This window comes from Dipodomys merriami, unplaced genomic scaffold (assembly GCF_024711535.1).
Source record: "Dipodomys merriami isolate MVZ:Mamm:240054 unplaced genomic scaffold, mDipMer1.0.p SCAF_1, whole genome shotgun sequence".
NCBI lineage: Eukaryota > Metazoa > Chordata > Mammalia > Rodentia > Heteromyidae > Dipodomys > Dipodomys merriami.
Genome location: NW_027202270.1, coordinates 141,172,280 through 141,197,244, shown reverse-complemented (window position 1 = coordinate 141,197,244; position 24,965 = coordinate 141,172,280). Strand labels below are relative to the sequence as shown.

The 24,965-nt window shown below is 37.3% G+C and overlaps 1 protein-coding gene and 1 non-coding gene across 2 annotated transcripts; one reads left to right on the top strand and one right to left on the bottom strand.

The window, feature by feature from the left end:
* Naa30 (N-alpha-acetyltransferase 30, NatC catalytic subunit) lies at positions 1-22,806 on the top strand. The gene is made up of 5 exons (XM_070032850.1): positions 1-235; positions 515-1,331; positions 7,419-7,542; positions 8,796-8,851; positions 19,179-22,806. Exons 2-5 carry the CDS (start codon positions 516-518, stop codon positions 19,314-19,316), a joined length of 1,134 nt encoding a protein of 377 aa, XP_069888951.1. The 5' UTR covers positions 1-235; position 515; the 3' UTR covers positions 19,317-22,806.
* On the bottom strand, positions 9,178-9,283 carry LOC138834833 (U6 spliceosomal RNA). Its single transcript, XR_011374273.1, has one exon. It is a non-coding gene; the product is annotated as a U6 spliceosomal RNA (small nuclear RNA).
* Positions 22,807-24,965: the final 2,159 nt, after the last annotated feature.

Here is a 24,965-nt window from a genome sequence, read left to right as displayed (position 1 = left end):
TCCACGCCCCTTTTCTCTCAACCCCGGCAGCCGGCAGGCAAGGAAGTGTCGTGAAAGCGGGCCCAGGAAACTTTACCCGGGGTAACAGCCGAGGCGCTTTACGGCGGCGGCGGAGTGGGAACCTTGGTGGCGGCAGCGGCGGCGGCCGCGACGACGAGGACGACGACGACGACGGCGGCGGCGGCGGCGGCTGAGGCCGAGGAGTGGCGGTAGCAGCGGCGGGGACCCGTGCGGGGTGAGCCGGCCGGAGCGGGGCCGGGAGGGCGCCGCGGGGCGGGTGACAGTGAGCGTCTGGGCCCCGGTGGACGGTGGCCGGCTGAGCAGCTGGGCGGCGCTGAGGAGCGGCGGGCGGCGCGGAGCTGGGGGGCCGCCCGGTGAGGGCCGGGGCGGTTTCGGCCTTTGTTTCCCCCCCCTTCCCGTCCCCCCCCCCTCTCACTCCCCTCCGCCGCCCCGGCTGCTCGGCGCTCGCCGGCCGGGGCTCATGGCCTCCTCCCTCGGTGTGTGTCGCTCCTAGGATGGCGGAGGTACCGCCTGGGCCTAGCAGCCTCCTCCCACCACCAGCACCTCCGGCCCCGGCGGCCGCCGAGCCCCGCTGTCCGTTCCCGGCGGGGGCCGCCCTCGCCTGCTGCAGCGAGGAGGAGGAAGACGACGAGGAGCACGAAGGCGGTGGCGGCAGCGACCGGGACCGCGGCGGCCGGAGCCCGGCGAGCGGCGAGGCAGCGGCGGCCAAGGGGCATCCGTGTCTCCGCTGCCCGCCGCCGCCGCCGCCTGCACCGGAGCAGCAGCAGCAGCTCAACGGCTTGATCAACCCCGAACTGCGACACCTCCGGGCGGCCGCCTCCCTCAAGAGCAAGGTCCTGAGTGCAGCCGAGGCGGCCACGATCACGGCCACCCCGGACGGGGGCCCTAAAGTGACTGCCACAAAAGGTGCCGGGGTACACACGGGCGAGAGACCCCCTCACTCCTTCCCCAATAATGCCAGAACTGCGCTCCCCAGCCCGACAGAAGCAGCGGCGGAGAGCGACCCCGCGGCGGCCCGCAATGGACTGGCCGAGGGCCCCGAGCTGGAGGAGGAGGAGGAGGAGGAAGAGGAGGAGGAAGATGAGCAGGTGCGACTGCTGTCTTCGTCCCTGACCGTCGGATGCAATTTAAGAAGCCCCTCGGGTCGGGAGGTCGAGCCTGGGGAGGATCGGACGATAAGATATGTCCGCTATGAATCCGAGCTCCAAATGCCTGATATCATGAGACTGATCACCAAAGATCTGTCTGAACCCTACTCCATTTATACGTATAGATATTTTATCCACAACTGGCCACAGCTGTGCTTCTTGGTAAGTGGATGGTAGGAAAAGTGGGCGAGCCCAACAGAGAACCCTGCGGGGCGAGGGAGTGTGAGGGCCCCAGAGTTGTGCCAGTGGATGCAATCCTGCATTTCATAGAGCCTTACATGTGAAGTGCACACATTCCTAGTTCTTTCAGTGGAACTGTCTGGAAGGTAAGACTTTGTGATTTGGAGTAACTTGACACTGATGCAGCAAGCCCACATGATGCATATTTCACTGTGGGGAGAAGAGGGTCCTAATGTCCTGTCTATATTAGCTTGTAAACGTATTTAACCATCTTTACCCTCCCTTATCCTCTAAGCATTTCACATTCATTTAATTTGAACATACTTCTCTTTGAGTACAGGCATTATTAATCTCTCAATTACTACCATAGTAGGGATTGTCTTGTCAGTCAACTTGATGTTGCCACATTGGAGAATTTAGTCTTACATATATGTTCAGTAATTATGGGGATTGTTTTCCTCTTCAACAGGACAATTAACTGTTGGAGCCAGCCTGCTTTCTGGTGCTTCATTGCAGAAGATGTTGCTAACATTGGTGGCTGGCTGAAAGACTCTTGAAACTTTGAACAGAATACCTTTCTGTGGATTGTAGGGAAATTTAAGTGTGAAATTGTTATTCTGATTCTTTTTTTTTTTTTTAAGAAACTGGTCAAAGATAATCTTAAAAATTGGTACCACTAGTTTGTGTGGGGTATAATTTGTCAATATTTTTTTAGTTACATGTAGTTGAGATTTACTTGGTTATAAGACTGCCTGCTGCCCGTACCAGTAATTTCTTCACAGAAACACTGACCCAATTTCAATCTCTATGAACCTTAACTTAAATATTGACAGTGAGTATATGCTTTTGTATTATATACACACGTATTGTAATTGAAACATGCTTTTACAAAGGAGTGGTTTATGGTATGAGAGAAAAGCTACCACTGTTACTGGTTTTAATACTGACTTAGTTGCACTCAGTAATTAATTCCTTGTAGTATGTTTTGACAACACGTTAAGAATTTGACAACATAACCTAAGCATTACTGTAATGGTAGTTTTGCTATTTTTTTGTGTTTAGTTTTACTTAAACTTCAACTTAGTACCATTGCTTAAAATTTATGTACTATTTCATGTGCTAGAAAACTGCTCATTCAAGGTTCTTGTATCGAAAGTTCTAAGATGTTCATGTCAATGAATATGGGAAAATGGCAGCACAATTACACATGTCACATCAGATGTCATTTTTAGCAGTTGTCATTGCTAAAAATTGTAGATTGACTTAATTGTAATGTAATCCACAAGGATCTATAATTATTCGCCTTTTTAAATGGAAATAGGGCTGGAAATGTGGTTTAGTGATGGTGGGCTTGCCTCACACATGAGGCACTTAGGGTTGATTCTCAGAACCACACAAAAAAATTCAAGTAGATGATTTTCTGTCAGTAGTATACATGTTTAGTCATCTTATAAACCTAGACTTTTCTCAACTTGTCTGCTATTTTAAACTCTAGTAAACTTCATAAGCTGTAGTCTGGATTTTATATAGATACTCCCCAACTGAGTTAGTTTGTATTTAACCTTTGCTAGACAAAGTTAATGTTAAATTTTGAAGCTGTAGAAATTGAAATATGTACAGGTAATTGGCCTATAAGATTTCCTAATACAAGTCTGAGTCTGGAAGGTAGTTGGCATGCTTTTAAATTTGAATTTCTCATAAGAACATCTTTTTTAAAGCAAGTACTTACTTTAAAAGGATATCTAAGAGGATCCTAGAGACAGTCTAAGACCAAACTTTTTGTTGTTGTTTGTTTAGTTTTGTTTCTTCCTTGAGGAAAAGAAAGAGAAACTTTATATATGACAGAGAGGTAAAAGTAGAATGTAGGCTCATGGCCTTTTATTATGGTAACAAGATTCGGGAAAATGACATACCTTTGACCCATTTTTTAAAACTCATTGTGTCACAAAGTTGACTTCACCAACATCAATCTCAAGAGACTAGAAACCTGCAAAATGTTTTTGGTTTCCATGAAAAAAACCTGCATGGGGTCACATGGAGTATATGAAGTTAGACTGTACAAAATTGTTAATATTTGATTAACAAAAATGAGTCTTTTTGTAACTCTTCCAGTAACTGTTGTAAAAATAGAGGTCTATACAAATGTAAGATACTTTCTGTGCTTTTACCTCTTCAGAGGTTCTGCCCTCAGAAGTTCTTAAATTTACCACTAGCAATATAATGTAGTATTTCCATTTGTTTGTTCTAAATTTAACTTGCTGCCTTCCTCCAGTTTTCTGTTTGTAGTGTTCTGGAATTTTAGAATCTATTTGACATGATGTATATTTTTCATAGTTTTATAGCCATAGAAACCATCCACCTTTTGGAGTTTAATCTTGTCAGAGATTTTCTGTTTTCATCCTTGTGAGGGAAAAAGACATTTAATAGGGTGTGTTTTATGCAGAAGCTATAATTTAGAAAATTCAAGCAGTTTAGAGATTGCTATGCAAATATACTTAGCAGTACTTCATGAAGGATAAAAGTACGTATTGATCTTTACTCTCAACATTTCATTAATAACTGTACTGGGATTTTATTTCCAGATGATATATACAACTTGACTTTTATTTCTTCAGGTTCCTAATTGGGAAAACAATCTAAAAACTAATATACTGGTTTTTATTAACTTAGTTTCTGCTAAGTAAAGGAAGATTACTTTGAAATTCCTATTTTAAGAGTACTGGCTAGTTGTATTATGTTTAGTAGTGTTCTGGAATTTTATCTTTTATAAAGATGGCTGATTAACTGTAAGATGTATCTGGCCTATAGTTTTCTATTACAGATTTATGTAGATTTCCCTTTCACATGAGTCTAGTTTATGAGGTTAGGTCAAAAAAATTTTGGACATTTTAAAACTGCTGTAAAAGTGATGTACGAAGAGGTTACAATTATGTAAGTCAGGTAATGACTACATTTCTTTTTGTGTGTGTGTTGGTCATGGGGCTTTGAACTCTGGGCCTGGGCACTCTTCCTATGCTCTTTTGCTCAAGGCTAGCACTCTGTCACTTTGAGCCACAGTGCAATTTTCCGTTTTCTGGTAGTTAATTGGAGATAAGAGTCTCCCAAACCTTCCTGCTTTGCTGGCTTTGAACTATGATCCTTAGATTTTAGCCTCCTGGGGAGGTAGGATTATAGGCATGAGCCACCAGTGCCTGGCCTTGAGTATACTTCTTTTTGGACAATATCACTCCTTCCCTGGCTCTCTCCCCATTTTTACCTCCCATCCCTACCCACGAATTATATAGTTCATTTTCAACGTAGTGTCTAGTGAGTACCACTGCTGCATTTGTTCACCCATTTTTTGTCTCTCCATTATTGTGCCCCCCCTTACCGTAACTTCCAGAGACAGATAAATGAACAAACAAGACAAAAAGAAAACAAAAACAACAAAGAGGAAGCCTCTGATTTCCATTTCTTGGAGTTCATTTTGATAAATGTTATATGGTCAGAGGCACATAGACATCATGCCTTTGTGTTTCTCCCAAAATGTTTTTTTTGACAGTTTTAAATGTAGCATTTGATAAGTGATTTTATGTAGAGGGTATGTAAACACATGTATATATATTTGAGTGAGTTATTTTCAAATCAGAAAATGCTATTCTTGGTAGATGGCATGTACAGTTCAGTGGTAGAGTGCACTGGTCTTGTATGTTTGAGACCATAGGTTCATTTCCCAGCAACAAAAAAAACAAACCTTAGGAACCAAATGCTAGTTATTTTATAATCCTGGATACTCATTAGGATGAGAGCTGGAGGATTGAAGTGTGAGGCCAAGTAAAAAGTCCAAGATACTCTATTTCTAATAACTAGCAAAAGTAGGTTTAGGTGTGGGTTTAGGTAGTGGGCTGAGTGGTAGAGCACCAGCTAAGCAAGCAAGCAAGCCAAACAAGAGTGCAAGGCCCCCAAATTGAGCCCCCTACAGATATCTAAAAAATAATACAGAAGAAAAACTCAGGATGAGAGTGTATTTCAATATTAAAGTACATGTTAGGGGCCTTAGGTTCAGCACCAAACAATTCCAAAGGCTTATTGACCCTGGATAATTTTGGAATGTGTGACAAAACAGAACTGAACTAGTATGGGTTGAAAGTAACAATTCAAAATGATTTTTTTGATATAGTTCAGGTTTATGTGAAATAGATTAACATTATCTTGCCCAAAATGATTTGTCTCCAGTTTGTTAAAAAGGGGCTTTTTGTCTCAGGATAACAGACTGAAAAATATTTCAATAAATTAAAGTTAAAAATGTGTATTAGAGATAAGTTGAATTAAGTATTAATTTTTAAACCCATTCTTGGCTTTTGATGTTGAGATAGTTGATTTATGAAAGTTAATTTCTATAACTTACATTAATAAAGATAAAGTGGAAGTGTTGCCATATTTATATTTATCAGAGGCAGAATTTTTTATCAGTTCTAGGAGTTTTTGAGAAACATTTGCAATGGTAATGCCAGAAATCTTAATTAAAATAGAATGTTAGCATTTAACTTCATGTAGCATTTAACAGTGTGGAACGTTAATATTTTCTGAGAATAGAAAGATTTGTAAGTCATTATATTAATGCAATATGAGTTTTATTTTTTTGAAACAGGGTCTCCCTGGTTTGACCAGAATGGTCTTTCTTAAATTCAAAATCCTCCCTCAGCCTCCTAAATGTGATGTGAGCTATTGATATTCTTAGCACTTAATGGTAATTACACACATTATCAGGAGTGTTCTAAAAATGAGACCATCATACATTAACATCTTCTAAATTATTTAGTACCTTCTAAACAATCCCTTTTTTTTTTTTTGGTCGGTTGTGGGGCCTGAACTCTGGGCCTGGGCACTGTCCTTCAGCTCTTCAGCTCAAGGCTAGCGCTCTACCACTTGAGCCACAGTGCCACTTCCCTTTTCTGCTTATGTGGTGCTGAGGAATCAAACCCAGGGCCTCATGCATGCAAGGCAAACACTCTACCACTGAGCCACCTTCCCAGCCCACCGGGTATAGTTTTTGTTGGTGGTGGTCGTGGGGCTTGAACCCTGGGCCTAGGCACTGTCCCTGAGCTCTTCAGCTCAAGGCAAGTGCTCTACCACTCGAGCTACAGCACCACTTCCAGTTTTCTGGTGGCTAATTGGAGATAAGAGTCTCACAGACTTTCCTGCCCAGCCTGTGACTTTGAACTGTGATCCTCAGATCCCACTTCCTGAGTAGCTAGGATTACAGGAGGCATGAGCCACTGGTGCCCAGCTTTAGGTGTATTTTTATGCTTATATTTTATTAAAGCTTTATTATAAAAACATAATACTATAACTGATGGGAAAATAGTGCAGTATATTTGCTAGTCAGTAGCTTTTAATAATTTATTTTTCTCTCCAAAACTTAAAATTAGTCCTTATCGAAAATAAGTATTCCTTGTGTATATATATGTATTTTTAATTAATAAAAAATTGGTTTGTCATGGGTTTTGCTCAAAGCTAGTGCTCTACCACTTTGAGCCACAGCTCCACTTCCAGTTTTCTGGTGGTTAATTGGAGAGTCTCATGGACCTTATTGCCCAATTGGCTTTGAATTGTGATCCTCAGATCTCAGCCTCCTGAGTAGCTAGTATTAATACGCATGAACCATGGCTTGTGTAATTCTTTTTTTTTTTTTTTTTAAACCTTATGTTCTTTTTTTGGGGGGGGGCGGTCATGGGGCCTGACCTTTGGGTCTGGGCGGGATCCCTCAGCTCTTCAGCTCAAGGCTAGCGCTCTGGCTTGTGTAATTCTTATAGAGTACTTGAGTGTTTACCTTAGGGAAATTTTGTCTTTAAGCTTTAAGAAGCACAAAAATTCACCAGTTAAGAATATTGAGAAATTCTTTAAACCAGAACATTTGAAGGAGTTTTGAAATTTAGATATTTAAAATTGTCATTGTTGTCATTAGAATTCCCATTATCTCTTCCTCTCTCAAAAACACTAGCCAAGGGTTGGTTGCTGTTTTCCCTTGGTAATAGTGCAGTACCTGATGGCAATTGTATTCTTCATAACTGTTTGTTTATTTTTAAGGCCATGGTAGGGGAGGAGTGTGTAGGTGCCATCGTTTGCAAGTTGGATATGCACAAAAAGATGTTCCGCAGAGGTTATATAGCCATGTTAGCCGTGGATTCCAAATACAGGAGAAATGGCATTGGTAAGGAAAATATTTCACTAAAAAGATGAAAAAGTTATTTTCAGTTTTGTGTTTTGAAAAAGACTTAACTGTAAAAATGTAGAAATGAACTTGAAGGTAAGGGAAGAACTTAAGATTTTTATCTCAAAATAATATTTGCAAAAAGTTTTGAGTCTTCCTGCTTTTAAGTATCTAACCCTTTGAAAAGCTGACACTGTTAAAAATATATTAATCATATTAGTGCAGAGCTATGACATTGAGCTGTAATTTGAGACATGATCTCAAAAATGAATTATTTTCTTAATATCTTAAGCTTTTTTTTTTTTGAGACATGTAGTTGCCCGGGCTGCTGGCCTTGAACTTCAGGGTTCAAGTGATCCCCTGCCAAGGCTTCCCAAATGTTGAGACTGCAGTCATGTACTACTGTGTAAGGCCTATATGTAAGGCTTAATTGCCTTTTTGAAATAGTTCTATAGCTTTCAACTGACATTTTTATTGAATTCGGCTTGGTTTATACGGCAAGTTTGAATGTGATGCATTGGAAAGTACTGAGGACTCATGAAAAATGATAGGCATTTGTTTGATGAATGCCAAAAGCAAAAAACAATGACTTAGACATTTTGTGTGAAATGCATGCATATTTTTATGTGTAGTTTGAAAAATAAGAGATTTTAAAATATTGGCTTAATGAACTCAGATTTTGCAATTTTTTCCTTTTGCTTTCTCACATGTATCTGACATATGTTAACTTTTGCTAGATGACACCATGAGAGTGCTAGACTTTGTTGTATCCATGCTTACTATAGAGTTTGCAAGAATTGACTGTCTTGGCCCATTCTTGCACAGTGAGTTGTTGTGAGGCTGTCCTGTGCCTGTGTCAGTGGTTTAGAAAGTCTTTGGCAAGATCAGCTCAGGTCATGCAATAAATTTCGGGCCAGCTCAAGGAATTCCTAGGTTTCTTTGTCTATAGCATAACTTGCTTTTTTCTTTTTTCCTTTCTTGTACTTTCTGGCAGAATAAAATTCTTACGTGGAGCAAATAATTCTGTCGAGAGAGGTCTTTTAAGAAGAATCTTATTGTGTGTAGGTTCTCTTGACTTTTTTGATCTTGTATCAATTTTTTTCCCTCAATTTAACATATGCATGTTCAGTATATTTGCATTTAAGATAGAACCTTACATTTGATATTTGTGTGCTTAATGAATATCATAATTTAGGTTCTTTAAGTAACTTAGTTATATTTTTCCTTCATTAATACTCTGATCTATGTTCTAGGTACTAACTTGGTTAAGAAAGCTATATATGCTATGGTTGAAGGAGACTGTGATGAGGTAAGTCTTAACTGCTTAGTATGTTTATCCCTAGCTGTTTTCTGGGTGTTTAAAAAAATAAACATTCTATAATTTTTTTTTTTTTTTGTCAGTGGTGGGGCTTGAACTCAGCTTGAGCTCTGTCCCTCAACTCCTCAGCTCAAGGCTAGTGCTCTACCACTAGCTAGTTAATTATAGAGAAGAGTCTCTCTGACTTTCCTATCTGTCCTGGCTTCAAATTGCAATCCTCAGATCGTAGCCTCCTGAGTAGGTAGAATTACAGGAGTGATCCACCAGCACCAGGCTTATCACTCATTTTCTTTTCTTTTTTCTTTTCTGGTGGCTGGAAAAATATAGAATGCTTCTCACATATGTATCATTCTTGCGCAGAGGCCATGCTAATGTTCTCTGTATCATTCCAATTTTTAGTATATGTGCTGCTGAAGTGACCATTTACTACTTATTTTCTTCCTCTTCCTCCTCTTCTTTCTCCCCTCCCCCTCCTCCTCTTCCTCCTCTCCTGGGGCTTGAACTCAGGGCCTGAACACTGTCCCTGAGCTTCTATTGCTAGCACTCTACCATGTGAGCCACAGTGCCACTTCTGGGATTTTCTGCTTGTGTGGTACTGAGGAATTGAACCAAGGGCTTCATGCATGCAAGGCAAGCACTACTACTAAGCCACATTCCCAGCCCTTATCACTCATTTTCTAAGCATATTTTTATGCTGTTATATACAAGTGAAGTTATTTTGTAATGATAGCTTTTTTTTGTTGGTGCCAATACTGGTTAATTGGAGATAAAACTCATGGACTTCCTTGTTCCAACTAGCTTCAAACTATGATACTCAAATGTCAGCCTCCTGCGTAGCTAGTACAGGCATGACCACCAATACCAGCCACAATTCCTTTTATTTAAGAATATTCCATTCATTTCCATGTTAAAATACAAACATTTAATAGAGTATTTTGATGATCAGGTTAGCCAATTATATCATATTAAACCTTGTAAACTTACTGTCTTTCCCTTTCCTCTTTTAATTTTTGGTAGAATGTGTTTATTGCTTGTATTTCTTCGTATTACCATTTGATCCCTTTTGGTTTTGCTTCTCCTTTCACTATAGTGAAACTACTTTCTCATTGAGGTGCTTGAATTTCTTCTTTCCTTCCTTCCTTCCTTCCTTCCTTCCTTCCTTCCTTCCTTCCTTCCTTCCTTCCTTCCTTCCTTCCTTCTCTTTCTTTCTTTCTTTCTTTCTTTCTTTCTTTCTTTCTTTCTTTTCTTTCTCCCTCCTTCCTTCCTTCCTTCCTTCCTTCCTTCCTTTCTTTCTTTCTTTCTTTCTTTCTTTCTTTCTTTCTTTCTTTCTTTCCTTCTTTCTTTCTTTCTTTCTTTCTTTCTTTCTTTCTTTCTTTCTTTCTTTCTTTCTTTCTCTCTCTCTCTCTCTCTCTCCTTTTCCTTCCTTCCTTCCTTCCTTTCTTTCTTTCTTTCTTTCTTTCTTTCGCTAGTCCTGGGGCTTGAACTCGGTCTGAGCACTGTCCCTGAGCTTCTTTTGCTCAAGGCTACCACTCTACCACTTGAGCCATTGTGCCCCTTCTGGCTTTTACTGTATGTGTGGTACTAAGGAATTGAACCCAGGGCTTCATTTGCTTATGCGAATGCTACTTATTTCTAGTGACATACAAGGTAATGCACATACTTAAAATGCAGTAAGAATATAAAGAATATTTTATCAGCAATAATGACTAGATCAGTTTGTTAGGAACCAAGGAAATCTAAGATGTTTTCTGAGTAAAGTAGCCATGTAATTAGGGTGGAATGGACAGGCTATCCTTTTTTTTCTCTAACTTTTTCTTTGGAATGGGGGTAATTCCTTTAAAAGCTTTTTAAAATTCACGTGTGCATATATTATAATTTAGTACCTTAACTTCACTTACTGCTTTCAGAGTTTTTTTTTTAATGTTGTTGTTGTTGTTTTTTGGTCAAGGGGCTTGAACTTTGGGCCTGAGTACTGTCCCTCAGCTCCTCCACTTTTCTGGTGGTTTATTGGAGATAAGAGTTTCACAGCCTTTCCTGCCCAGGCTGGCTTTGAACCACAATCCTCAGATCTCAGCCTCCTGGGTAGCTAGGATTACAGACATGAACCACTAGTGCCCGGCTTTGTTTTCAGTTTTATATTTCATTACACTATTAACAGCTTTTAGTGAGTTTCCTTATGCCATCTTTACACACAGATGCAGTGTATTTTGATACTTATTTGTCCTCCATCCTCTTTCCTTCTCCCTCTTCTTTCTTTCCCCCTAAAGAATCCCATATTTTCATCCATGTTATATGTATATATATTCATATATGTATATATGTGTGTATGCGCATGCATTGTGTGAGTATATAGGTTATTTAAGTCTGGATTTCAAAAATAAGTGAAAAAGTGATATTTGCCTGTACTGTAGCTGAAATTCAGGATCTCATACCTCACTCAGTGTTCTTACTTAACAGCTTGCATTCTACCAACTGAACCATGCATCCATTCTGGCATTTTACTAATTAATTGGAGATGAAGTCTCTTAGATTTTATTCCCCAAGCTGGCTTCAAATCAAGATCTCCAGATTACAGCCTCTATATAGCCAAGCTTATAGGCATGAGCGACTAGCACCTGGTGATATTTGGCTTTTTGAACTTACCTCACTCAACATGAAGATGTCTAGTTCCATATACATTTCTACAAATGATATAATTCTTTTTTGTTGTTGTTGGTGGTGGTGGGGCTTGAACTCTGGGCCTGAGCACTATCCCTCAGCTCTATCAGCTCAAGGATAGCGCTTTACCACTTGAGCTACAGTGCCACTTCTAGTTTTTGGTGGTTTATTGGAGATAAGAGTTTCTGGGCTGGGAAGGTGGCTCAGTGGTAGAGGGCTTGCCTTGCATGCATGAGGCCCTGGGTTCGATTCCTCAGCACCACATAAGCAAAAAGAAAAAAAACCAGAAGTGGCGCTGTGGTTCAAGTGGTAGAGGGCTAGCCTTGAGCTGAAGAGCTGAGGGACAGTGCCCAGGCTCAGAGTTCAGGCCCCAGGACCGGACCCAAAAAAAAAAAAAAAGTTTCTTGGACTTTCCTGCCTGGGCTGACTTTGAACCACGATCCTTAGATCTCAGCCTCCTTAGTAGCTAGGATTACAGGCATGAGCCGCTGGCCCCCAGCTATAATACAATTTTTTTAAAAAATGAATTTATTCATAATTTTTAGTTCCAACCAGCTTACAAATACACTTTGATGCTATAGCTTTACAGGTAGCAAAATAGTTGACCTAACACTCATAAATACAGTCACAGCCACTAATATTTGTCTGCCTCAGCTATTCTTTTAATGTCATAAAAAAGCAATTGCAAATAGACTGCAAGGTATATGAGGGCACAAAGGCAATAAAGTGAATCTCTTGAAACACTAAAATATAACATGTTATCAGCATGATTCACATGATAATGACATTCCTTTTAAAGAATAAGTTTATCAGTAAAATATAATTTAGTACTCTGGTATTATACTTTATAAGTAAATTAAATGTAGGTCTATACATCAGCTTAATAAAGGACCCTTTTCATTAACTTACTCTTAATAAAAGGGCCATAATTAAGTCTTAAATAGGCAAAATGATTACATGGGTTGAGGCATAGGATGAAAATTTGTAAAAATTAGTTTGATATACAGAAAATGTCATATATAACAGCAAAGTTAAGTAACACATTAAAAATCATCTCTTTAATATTTTTTGTCTTGTAAACGTCCCATAATGAAAAACAAACGTTAGTGATAGAAGACTAAATAAATTGTGTTTTGGAACTTATTTTTCAAGAGGAAGAAGGTATATGATTTCAATAAAATTAAAGGCATAGATCCTAAGAAAGGCTTCTTAAAAAAGGCTTCTTGGTGTCTTGTTTTATTCATTCCTTGGTTAAAGAGCACTTCTGTTGATTGCATAGTTTGGCTGTTGTGAACAGAACTCCAGTAAACATGGGTATGCAGGTAGATTACTGTACTTTCTTTCAGATACATGCCCAAGAATGGTATGGTGGGCTTCTTGAGAAACCTCCATAATGATTCTTGTAGTGATTTGACGACCCATCAACAGTGTATAAGGAATTTCTACCTTCACTCCCCCATCCTTTAATGCTCATCAGCATTTTTTGTTTTTTTATTGATAACCATTCTGACTCAGTTGTTATATTCTTCATGTATCAGTCATTTGTGTTTCTTTTTCTGAGAACTGTGTCCAATTCATTTGTCCATTTATTATTGGGTTATTCATTTACTGGGGTTTTTTTGTGGGGTTTTTTTTTTGAGCTCTGTATATTCTGGATATTAAACCTTTATCCATTGAATAGGTAGCAAAGATTTTCTCCTACTGGGGTTACTTTTGGTTTTGGTCATTATTTCTTTTGATGTACAGAAATGCAGTCTCATTAATCTATTTTTACCCTTTATTTTCTGGGCAATTTGAATTCTACCCCCAAAATAATTAACCTGTATTTATAGCTTCCAGTTTCAGATGTTGCATTTAGAGTTTTGATCTATTTGGAGTTTTGGTTTTTTTGTTTGTTTTTTAACAGGGAGAGAAAAATAGAGCTTCAGTCTGTCTCCTATATGTAGCTAGTCTGTTTTCTTAGCACCATTTGTTGAAATGGCTGTGTTTTCTCCAGTGTATGTTTTTTGTCCTTTTTGAAAAATTAGGTGACTGTAGTTAAGTGTTGTATTTCTGGCGTTTTTTTGTTTGTTTTGATTGTTTCATTGGGTTTTATGTCTGCTTTTGTGCTAGTATCATGCTTTTTGTTATTGTGGCTCTGTAATGCACTTTGAAACTTGGTATTGTGACACCTCCTGTTTTGTTTGCTCTAAAGATATTTTATGTTTCCATATGAATTTGAAGGTTGATTTTTCATATTTCTGCTAATGCCATAGAGATTTTATAGATATCACATTGAACAACACCCTATTTATTTTATTTTTCAAGTCTATAGTGAATGGGATTTTCTTATTTCTTTCTCTGCCTGACCATTGTTGATATTAATAAAAAAAAACAAAAAACAAAACCCAAAACTATCCAGCTGGGTGCTAAAGCCTGTAATCCTAGCTACTCAGGAGGCTGAGAGCTGAGGATTTCAAAGCTAGCCCTTGCAGGAAAGTCTGTGAGACTATCAATCTCCATTTATCTACCAAAAGGGCTGGAAGTAGAATTGTGGACTCATGTGGTAGAGTTCTAGCCTTGAGCAAAAATACCTCAGGGCTAGTGCCCAGGCCCTGAGTTCAAACCCCAGGATTAGCACAAAAAGAAAGAAAAACAACTACTGATTTTTGAGTGTTGATCTTCTATCCTGTCATAGTTATTCAGGATTATCAGGTTGATCCATGAGTAGTTCAGTAGAATCTTTTGGATCTTAGTGAATAGGGATAATTTGACGTTTTCCCTCTTTGTTTGAATCCTTTGTATTTCTTTTTCTTGACTTATTGCTTTGGCAAAGAATTCTATATTGAATGAGAGTAGGGAGAGTGACATTCTTGTTTCACTCCAGACTTTAGAGGAAATGATTTCAGTTTTCCCTTGTTTGGTATAACATTGGCCATAGGCTTGTCAACCCATATCCTTTATTCAGATTATTTCATTCTGTTCCTAGGGTTTTTTTTGTTGTTGTTGTTGTCGTCTGTTTTTCTTTGTTGTTTTTTGGTGCCAGGCCTGCACACTATCTCTGAACATTTTTTACTTAAGGCTCATGTTTTACTACTTGAGCCACAGCTCCACTTCCAGCTTTTTGGTGGTTAAGAGTTTCAAGGACTTTTCTGCTGGAGCTGATCCCAAAGCTGTTGGCTTTGATCAGGCCAGACAGGCTTTGAACTGTGATCCTCAGATCTCAGCCTTCTGAGTAGTTGGCATTACAGGGGTGAGCTGCTAGTACCAAGCTCTTTTTCAGAGCTTTTTTTTTTTTTAATCATAAAGGGGTGTTGAATTTTGTCAAAGATTTTTTTGTCAGTCATCAGCTCCTTGCTTTTTTTTTTTTAGCTTTTTAATTATGCTTATTGCTGTGTTCATTGTGTTTTTAGTATGTTTAACATTTTAGTTTCACTGGAAACATTTTGTTTGTGTGACAGGATACTAGATAAAGAACAGAATAAAATGGAGTTAGTAAGTTATAAGGATTTTCATGAGCAGTTTAGCTTATCTAAAGGATATAAGAAGCCTGGGTTCTACATCCATCTTCTATTGCTTTGCAGTTGTGTGTCAGGAAGCAAGTTATCTAACTCTTCTTACTCTCACTTCTGTCTGTGTACTGTGGTATTCTGATACTTAGTTTTGTTGTAAAGGAGCAATAATTAGTTCATTTAGCAGATGCCAGTAGAAGACCATCTAGGTGTTAGACAACAATGGAATTGAATTCTTAGCCACATTTCAGTTGTATCTCTATTTAGCTACCCTTTAGATATGTTTTGATATTTTAGATTGCCAAATATCAGTGAAGGAGGACCTAATTCCCCTTTGTCTTTTTCTAAGTGGGTTACATCTCCCATTTATTGTTTTATTTTACTCTGGGAAATGACCCAGGGAATTACTGAAGAGTGATTACTATTAAGCCTTAATTCATATTTGGACCCCTAGTTCTTATTCTACTGGTTGCCTTAAGTTTCATTCATCAGTAAAATAGCGACAACTATATCTATTTGATAGAGTTAATGTGAAAATAAATATTAGCTTTTCTTGGTTAAAAATTTCACACTCACACTGGGCACCAGTGACTCGTGCCTGTAATCCTTCCTAGCTACTCAGGAGGCTGAGGTCTGAGGATCATGGTTCAAAGCCAGGCCAGACAGGAAAGTCCTTGAGACTCTTACCACCAGTTAACCGCCAGAAAACGGGAAGTGGCGCTGTGGCTCAAATGGTAGAGCGCTAGCCTTGAGCTGAAGAGCTCAGGGACAGTGCCCAGGCCCAGAGTTCAAGCCCCACAAATGACCAAAAAAATTTTTTTTCATACTCTATTTCTGTAAAGTTAATTATAAATTTTGCTTTGTTGCAGCTTTAGTGTTTCTCATATTAAATTGTCTTAACATTTTAGGTATATTTAGTTCTTGACCTAACACAGACTTTCAGGAATTTCCTAAGAGATTTACTCAAAACTGAAACTTGAATTAATTAGACTAGAAGATTTCTTTAATGAACAGAGAGAACTTGACTTTTAATTCTGAACTTAACATCAGTTTGTTTGCTGTACAGTTTTTTTTTTCCCCTTTTATTTGTGTTTGTGTTGAACTCAGGTCCTGGGTACTGTTTATGACCTTTTTCACACAAGGCTAGTGCTCTGTTTGAAACACAGCTCCATTTGTTTTTTGGGTGTGTGGTTAATTGGAGATAAAAATCTCAAGGACTTTCCTGCCAAGGCTGGGGTTTTTTTTTTTGTTTATTTGTTTGTTTTTGGTTTTTTTCTTGTCGGTCTTGGGCCTTGAACTCTGGGCCTGAGCACTATCCCTGAGCTCTTCAGCTCAAGGTGAGCTTCTACCACTTGAGCCACAGTGCCACTTCCAGTTTTCTAGTGGTTTACTGGAGATAAGGCTCTCATGGATCTTCCTTGTCCAGGCTGTCTTTGAACCTTGATCCTTAGATCTCAACCTCCTGAGTAGCTAGGATTATAGACATTAGCCACCAGTGCCTGGCTGTCTCATTTTTCTTAAAAGTGTATTCTGCTTGGTCTTGAACTATTACTTGATTTTCAGTCTTTTAGAGGTTTGATTTTTATCATGTAGTTTGGTTTCATGAGTTAATTTTATAGGCAATTGATTTTGGGTGATGTTTTTTCATTAAGTACTCTGGTCATCTAGAAAGCATATCATTACTTTCTTTAATGTTTGTTTATGTAAACTTCTGTCGTATAATGAAAAGTGCCAAGGACATGTTTAGTTAAAGTAATATTTAAGAGCTCTCTGTATGTCAGTATGTTTGTTGCAGAGGAAACTGTAAGGGAGATGCACATTGGTCCTTGCCCTTTTTGGGTAAACTTACCAGCTGGGAGAGATGACATACTCATCAAGCCTTAGCATATTTCATAGCAACACTGCAGCATTTTGGAGTAGTATAAAAGGAAAGCTGTATTCTACCTAATATGCAAATGACAATTGAAGGCCAAAACCCAGGAGTGTAGAAAGGATGTTCTTCAGTTTAAAAAAAAAGAAAGAAAGAAAGGATATTCTTAAGTGAACAATTTGTCCGAAAGGTCTAAGGTGAGAAATATCATGCTGAGTTCCAGAAAGTTGGTGTTGAGCATGAGAGAGACATAAAGCAAACTTGAAGATGCTAGGTACAAGTCTTGAAGCCTTTTAGTAAAGGTCTTAGATTGTAGGCTTTATTGTTTGTACAAAGGAGTCAGAATTATTTTAACTAGGGAATTTAACAAGAACATCACTTGTAGGAAGTAGATCTGTTTGAGTTAGGAAGCTGTTGTAAGTACAATAAAGTAGGTATTAGCTGGCTTCCACTAATGTTCTCTCACTAGATATAGAAGAGGCTGTTTGGTAGATTAAGAGAGAATTGAAAATACTTTTTCTTTGGATATGTTAGGCTGGTGGAGAGAAAGAGGTTCAATATTATATTCAGGAATTTGGATATAAGTTGAAGTGTGTCTTTACATCTGTTCAAATTTGAGCAGAACAATGCTTTATTTGAGCATTTGTTTTTTTTTCCCTCCATTCCAGACACCTGAGGGTTGTGACAACATAACAGTAACTGACTTACTTTGTTGATAATTGTCAGTGAGATAGAATTGAGGTAGGTAAGAATCAATAGAAAAGACAAACAGATACATAGAGATCTATATAGATATGTTTGTAGTTATAGAGTTGAGAAGATGGGTAGAGTATTTTGGTAGAGGGAAATAGAAATTAAGAAAAACATGCATCATTCGAAAGTATTAGTTTTTCATTGTTTCAAGGCCACCAGTTTAGATTTGACAATCAAGATTCAAAACCAGCCCAGGCAGGAAAATCTGAGAGACTCATCTCCAATTAACCATCAGAAAGCCACATGGTAGAGCTTTAGTTGTAGAGCATTAACCTTGAGTGGAAAAGCTAAGAAACAATACCCAGACCCTGAGTTCAAGTTCCATTACAAGCACCAAAAGAAAAAAGAATAAAAGAGAAAAAATAGAACAACCTCAAATGGAAGCTAATACTCCATGTTCCTCTGTTAAGTTTTGATATCTGTAATGTTTAGACTAGTGGCTCTCAAAATCTAGTCTGTGGGTGAACAGTGTCAGCATTACCTTATAATTTACTTAAAGTGCAAATTCTTGGGTCCCCACCACAAACTTACTCAAATTCTAGAAGTAGGCTTTTGTTGAGTCCTAATGCCTGGCCAGGGTCCAGTAGACTTTGGAAAAGGCCAGAGGCTTTTGTGAACCACAGGTCTTTTTGGCAACTATCCAACTTTCTGTGTATCAAGAAAGCAGCTGTAAACATGTTTACATTGTCTGTTGTTTGTTGGCTGTGTTCCAATTTTTAGTTTTTTTCTAGTGTTGGAGATCAAAACCCAGGACCCTCCACATAGTAGGCAAGCCTTTACTACTAAGCAAGGTCCCCAGCTTACCAATAAAATTTTATTAACAAAATCAGACAGCGGACACATTGAGTCAAGTTGTATAGTTTTCAGACTGTTGTCTAGACTTTTAACATTCAGTAGTTTTTACCCCGGTAACATGTTCATAAAATCTTAGGAGTAAGAGATCAGTTTGAATAGTTTCAAGTAGTGTTTGTTTGCTTCTTTAGTCTTCTTAATTTCTTTCTGTTATCTTTTGTCACCTCACTTCCTCCACATCTGTTTTATTTATTTATTTATTTATTTATTTATTTATTTATTTATTTTGGATCCGGTCGTGGGGCCTGAACTCTGGGCCTGGGCGCTGTACCTCAGCTCAAGGCTAGTGCTCTACCACTTGAGCCACAGTGCCACTTCCGGCTTTTTTTTTTTTTTTGCTTATGTGGTGCTGAGGAATCGAACTCAGGGCCTCATGCATGCAAGGCAAGCGCTCTACCACTGAGCCACCTTCCCAGCCCCAACACATCTTTGTTTTAGTATGAAACATATTCTCATTGCTAAAAATTCTAAACATGACAAACATCAGACACAACAGAAAATAGGTCCCTAGTGATCACACCCTTACCCTCAATGTAATTATTACTATTATGATGACTATTTCTCTGTACATCAGTATTTTTATCATCAGTTTTAAAGCAGTGTAGCATGTTTTATTTAGTATTTGATCGGGTTATATACTTTGTAAGTTTTCCAAATTATGAAATTATAACAGTTTTCTCTTATTTCTTTGAAGGTTGTTTTGGAAACAGAAATAACAAATAAGTCTGCTTTGAAACTTTATGAAAATCTTGGTTTTGTTCGAGATAAGAGGCTATTCAGATACTATTTAAATGGAGTTGATGCACTGCGACTTAAACTGTGGCTGCGTTAAGAAACTGACATCAAAGAACAACTTCCAACCACAAAGAATCGACTTTTGCATGCAATGCAATTTGTACAGAATTGCTTTGCAGGTGGATTTAGTAATTTCCATACAGCTCTTATCTGTCAGTGTCTCATTGAGTGTCGCACAATATTTGTTGCACTTTGGCATGGCGCGTTTGTTCTGAATTAAAAAAGATTGTTTTAAACTTCAAGAGTTCTTTTGGTACCAACAAGATGTGCCAGTTGATAGCCAAGATTTGTTCATTTGCAAAGTCTACTGACAATGTTATTTACATAGTGATCATTTTATCACAGAACCAGTAAGTGGGACATGATTTTTGTTCCTTAAAAAAGCCAATGTGTGTAGAGTGTAAAAATCTTAAGCATACTAACATTTCACATGAAACCTGCCATAGTTTTCTGAAGGGAGTGAGGGAAAAGCTTCAATTTTAAATTTTATTTTCCAATATTAAATTTCCATTCTTGAATTTTGGTACCTCAGTGATTAGTGAATGAAAAAAAATGTAGGGTGGGATATGTCTTACAATGAGTAAAGATAACAATTAAATTGTGTCTGCCAGTGCCTGTGTAGATAAGTATTCTTGTCTTCTTCATCTATAGTTTTCTATTGCATGCTGACTTTTTCTTTTAAGGCCTTTACAAGCAGACTTTTATTTTTATTTAAATCTAAATTTGATAATAAATTATTTCAGATTTTTATAATTTGGATACTTTCCAGGTGAGTGACAACGTGCTTTACTTTAGAGGTCTCTTCTTTCCTTACAGTTAGAAGTTCAGTGTACTTGGGAAATGTTTGAGAAATAGCTCAAAAAGGATGAGAAAAGTTGATGGAGCTGGGAATTGCTGGGTTTTGGATGCACTTTTTTTTTTTTTAAGAGTGGGGGGATTCTTTTTGGAAAAGAATAAAAAATTAATGTAAATTGGTATGATTTTATTTAATCAAAATTATTGCTAAGCTGTGTGAAGAGCAGCTTCAATAAAGTAGCTGGTTTTTGGTTTTTTTTTCCCATTTAAGATTTATATTTTGCTTCCATTTCATAAAATGTTTTAATTTTGGTTCTTGGTCTTGGAAATAAATTTAAAGGTGGGCTGTACCCATTTTAAGCTGCTTTATTTTCTTTTCACTTATATGATCAGATTTTTGAGGAACTTTGTTCTATTCCTTTTGAAAGACAAAAAGGACAAATGCAAATCTTTGTAAATGAGTTCTTAGGGTTTTCTAAGCAGCCATCTTCACTGTATTCAAGCTAATCAGTTCAGTGTAACAAATTTTTAAGTTAATTCATTTCATTTGATTCAGTAAACCTGTACTGGATAAATTTATTTAATTGGAAAACCTAGGTACCCACATGTAAAAGGATGAATTTTCTGAAAAAATATTTTGTAGGTATCTGTTGTTGTTTTCCTTGAACATGCTTTTATCTAGCTGGGATTTGGTTTGAATTTTATGACTATAATTACTGTATTTTTAAAAACCCTACCTCCATTAACAGTTGGTAAAGGCCCCTGTTCAGGAAAGTTTGTTGCTTTTTTTTTTTTTTTTTTTTTAAAGAAAAGCTGCTCTTTGTTTATTATAGTGTTTTGAAAGTGAACATGGTAACAATACTTCTAAAAATAAAGATACACAATTTATATTTGATGAAAATAAAAACTTCCTGTTGGTGGGGTCATTTATAATTCCTTATTTTTAAGAAACCATTTTCTATTTTACATTGCTCTTTAAAGCTAAATGGGCAGAATATTGGTTATATTAAAAATATAATGACCACACAGTACTCAGCTTACAGTACTTAGCTTTTCAGCTGACCATTTTGAATCTGGTTTTGGTCCAACTTTATTTGGGTTATAACATTCAAGAAATGTTGATTATAGTGATACTTCTCTTATCCTGAATAATAGAAGGAAACTAGCTAATGAAGGAAACTAGATAAAACACTGTATTTACATCATCAAATTTTCTTTTTCTCCTTTATATTTGACTTGCTGGTTCTTAGGTATTGTTGATGTACATTTGCTTGACTCACTAATAGGGGCAGTTGGAAAATAGACACATTCTAGATTATCAGTTCAACCATTTTTATATTTTTGCCAGATTGTCATTGAAACCATCACTACTGACCCCCAACCCAAGAATTGCTGAATTAACTGGACTGATTGACTAGGCTTTTGTAAACATGGCTTTTAACTATGTGGTTAAAAAGTCAAATTGTTGCCATATAGTTAGTTTAACAATGCTATATGTTGAGTATTAATGTACCTTAAATCTTTCATTGGGTATGCAAAAATTGTTTACCTAAAATTTAAAATTGTAGCATGATAATCTTAACACCAAAACTCAAAGCCTTCATTCAAGTTGAACTAGCATCAAACTTTGATATTAGTCTTTCATTTTTCTTCACATCAACTTAAAACCGTTCCATTTATAATTGACAGGGTTCACTTGGCTAAAACTGAGCAAAATTGGTATAACTTTCTTTTAATGGGGTTCTGCCTCTTTAAGACTGACTGTACTGTCCACTGACACTGGTTTGGCAGTAATACTGCTAAACATTTCAATATATGCTACCATGGAGCTATATATGTGAGTATTAAAGCTGACGAATATACTACCAGTTTTGATATGTGGGCTAACTGTAACTTTCTCTACATTGAAATTAAACTACCTAATTTAGAGAAGTCCACAGATCTGAAATCATAAAGTAGGTTTTGAAGATGATGCCAAAAAAAAGGAAAAAAATTCTATTAAAAATTGGTTTCGGGGCTGGGAAGTTGGCTCAGTGGTAGAGTGCTTGCCTTGCATGCATGAGGCCCTGAGTTCGATTCCTCAACACCACATAAGAAGAAAAAGCTGGAAGTGGTGCTGTGGCTCAAGTGGTAGAGCGCTAGTCTTGAGCTGAAGAGCTGAGGGACAGCGCCCAGGCCCAGAGTTTAGCACCCATGACCGGCAAAAAAATAAAAATTGGTTTCAATATTTTTTACTTCTACAGGTTACCTTCCTGCTTGCTTGACAAATCTGTGTAAAGGAGTTTGTCATGTTTTAACTTTCTTTGCCTTGTGTTACAGTATTAGCTGACATGTATAAGACTGGATATATATGTTATTGTGGTGTCAAAAATCATGACATTCATTACTGTTGAGGAACATAGACAAAATCAAATCAGATAAAATCAAATCAGTAGCACTTCAGTTACTTTTAAGTGCACCATGACATCACCAGAATGAGTGCTATAAACTTAGAGGGCTTTCAGGTTTGTAAAGACATAACCATAAATTATATTGACATCAGATACGAGTTGAGTATAAGATACAGTGTGTATCCCAAAATATTGGACTGTTTGATGATTGGATATTGCTTTATAATTTTTTCCTATTGTCCCATATCCTTTTGGAGAGAGATTTAATGGGATTTGAAATGTGCAAGTTGTCTAAATAAGATGCAGTCAAATAAAGTATGGTTAAGTTGTGTTTGCATTTTTCTTTTAAGATGCAGGTGGTGCATTTTATGATTGGGTTTTGTTTTTATCTACTCAGAAAAAAGCCTGGTTATTTGAAAGAAATGATCATTGTTATCACTCTACTTTGTGTTCTGACAAAGTAAATTTGAAAATAACATGAATTTGATTTTCCTAAAAGCAATTGTAGTTAGTCAACTCATATACCAAATATCAATACAAATCGATAGCATTTTTGCATTTATTAAATTTAATGTTAACTTTTTTAGTCCTTGTTCAATTATAGTTATTATTCCTTTGACAGTTTTTTTATTATAGTTTATTAGTTTTGGTTTGCACAGTCCATTCTTATATAAATAGTATTTTCCTTTTGCTAAACATGAGTAAAATAAATTAGTACCATAAAAGGTTTTTTTTAATCCCATCTTGAGAAACTTAAATTAGCAGCTTTGTATCCTTTCATACTTCAAATTGTTCAAGTATTTCCAGATAAAAATATCTTTTAATTGTGTGACTGCTAAATTACTTTTATCATGCATGCTAAATATTCATTCTTTATAATGTGAGAATGTCTAATTGAGTTCATGTTTTACTTGGGTCTTCATAAATTCACCCTAACTAAAGGAACAGAAAGTTGGTACCATTAGTGCATTCATTGAAGACAGTATTTATCTCATTTAAGGGATCTCTTATAGAGATAGATATAAACAGTACCGTGCATTCATTGAACAGAATAGATAGATAGATAGATAGATAGATAGATAGATAGATAGATAGATAGATAGATAGATAGATAGATATTGAAGACTGCTGTCTATATCAGGTGTGGTGATTTAAAAAAAATAGTACAGAAGCATACATCTCTTCAAATTAGCACTGTTCAGTTGCACTTTTAATGATGGAAATCTTGTACTGTCCAATATGGTAGTAGTCACATACAGCTACAGAGTCCCTGAAGTGTAGTTATGTGATTAAAGACCTGAAATCTTAATTTCCCTTAGTTAGAATTAGCCATATATGGCAGTGGTTATTGTATTGGACAGCATAGCTTTAGGTAATATTAAGCAGTAATAATTGAGGGAAGCATACTATTCTAGAATTTTTAAATACTGATTAATTGAAATACAAAATAAATGGGTAATAAAAATAGCCTCTGAACACATAGAGATAACTTTATGTTGAGAGTGCTTTTTTTCTGTGTATGTGTGTACCAGTCCTTGAACTCGGCCTCAGTGCTGTCCATGAGTTTATTTTGCTCAAGGCTAGTATTCTACCATTGAGTCACAGCTCTGGACAATATATTTAGTTGGCAGTGTTCAATCCTCCCCACCCTAATTCACACTCATTGTCCCCATTGTGGTGATATCCTCTGTAAAAAGCACTCCTTGCATTTTTATTGTTGGTTCTTTAGATTGCAGAGATGCACAGATTCAAATCCAGAAATTGGTTTCTAACGAAACCAGTGGTTTCTTGTCTTAAAACGTGGTAAGTCAGACCTCATAATTTTTTAGATGAATTAGAAGTCATTTCTAAATAAAATTGATAGGTTCATTTTATCAGTGATCAACCTGGAGCAAAGAGGTTTGTCATACTTTTTTTTTCTTTAAATTCTGGAAGGTAGTTTGTGTTGCCTAGGTCTAAGGCAAGTGCTTTTGTTTGTAAGCAAACCAAATTTGGTCATAAAGTACCACTCTCACCATACCTGGTCCTCTGTAAAGTTGTAATTCGTCAGAGGGTAGGAGTGAGAATGGCAAACGTGCCTGGTTTGGTACAGCCCTTAAGCAAACTCAAAACACATGTGAATGTTTAATCTTTATATAAAAAAGAAGACAAGTACCAAAATACACCTACTACCTTAAACATTTATGCTCTGCATGGATTTTAATGAAATAGTTTTCAGTCTGCAAGGTTTTTATAATGCTAAGAAATAAGCTTGTTTTTAGTCATAAGCTTATATTGAACAACTATTTGCAAAAATTTCTCACTTTTGAATACCTTAGTTTTCTAAGAATCTGTTTATTTTTGTAAATAACTTCCAGGGAAAGGACCTGAGTTTGAAAGAAATTAAAGCTATTTGTTACTGGATTTGTTACATAGTACACTGATTAGAAATTTCTTTAAACCTTGTCTCCTTTCACAGGATTTTCAGTAAACATTTGCCTTTTTACAAAAGTCAGCAAGTT

What these genes read in the sequence shown, in the direction of transcription:
- Naa30 (XM_070032850.1), top strand. Translation starts at nt 516, where the DNA reads ATGGCGGAGGTACCGCCTGGGCCTAGCAGCCTCCTCCCACCACCAGCA. An exon ending in GGCCACAGCTGTGCTTCTTG is followed by an intron (nt 1,332 to 7,418) that starts GTAAGTGGATGG and finishes TTTATTTTTAAG; the next exon opens with GCCATGGTAGGGGAGGAGTG. An exon ending in TTGAAGGAGACTGTGATGAG is followed by an intron (nt 8,852 to 19,178) that starts GTAAGTCTTAAC and finishes ATTTCTTTGAAG; the next exon opens with GTTGTTTTGGAAACAGAAAT.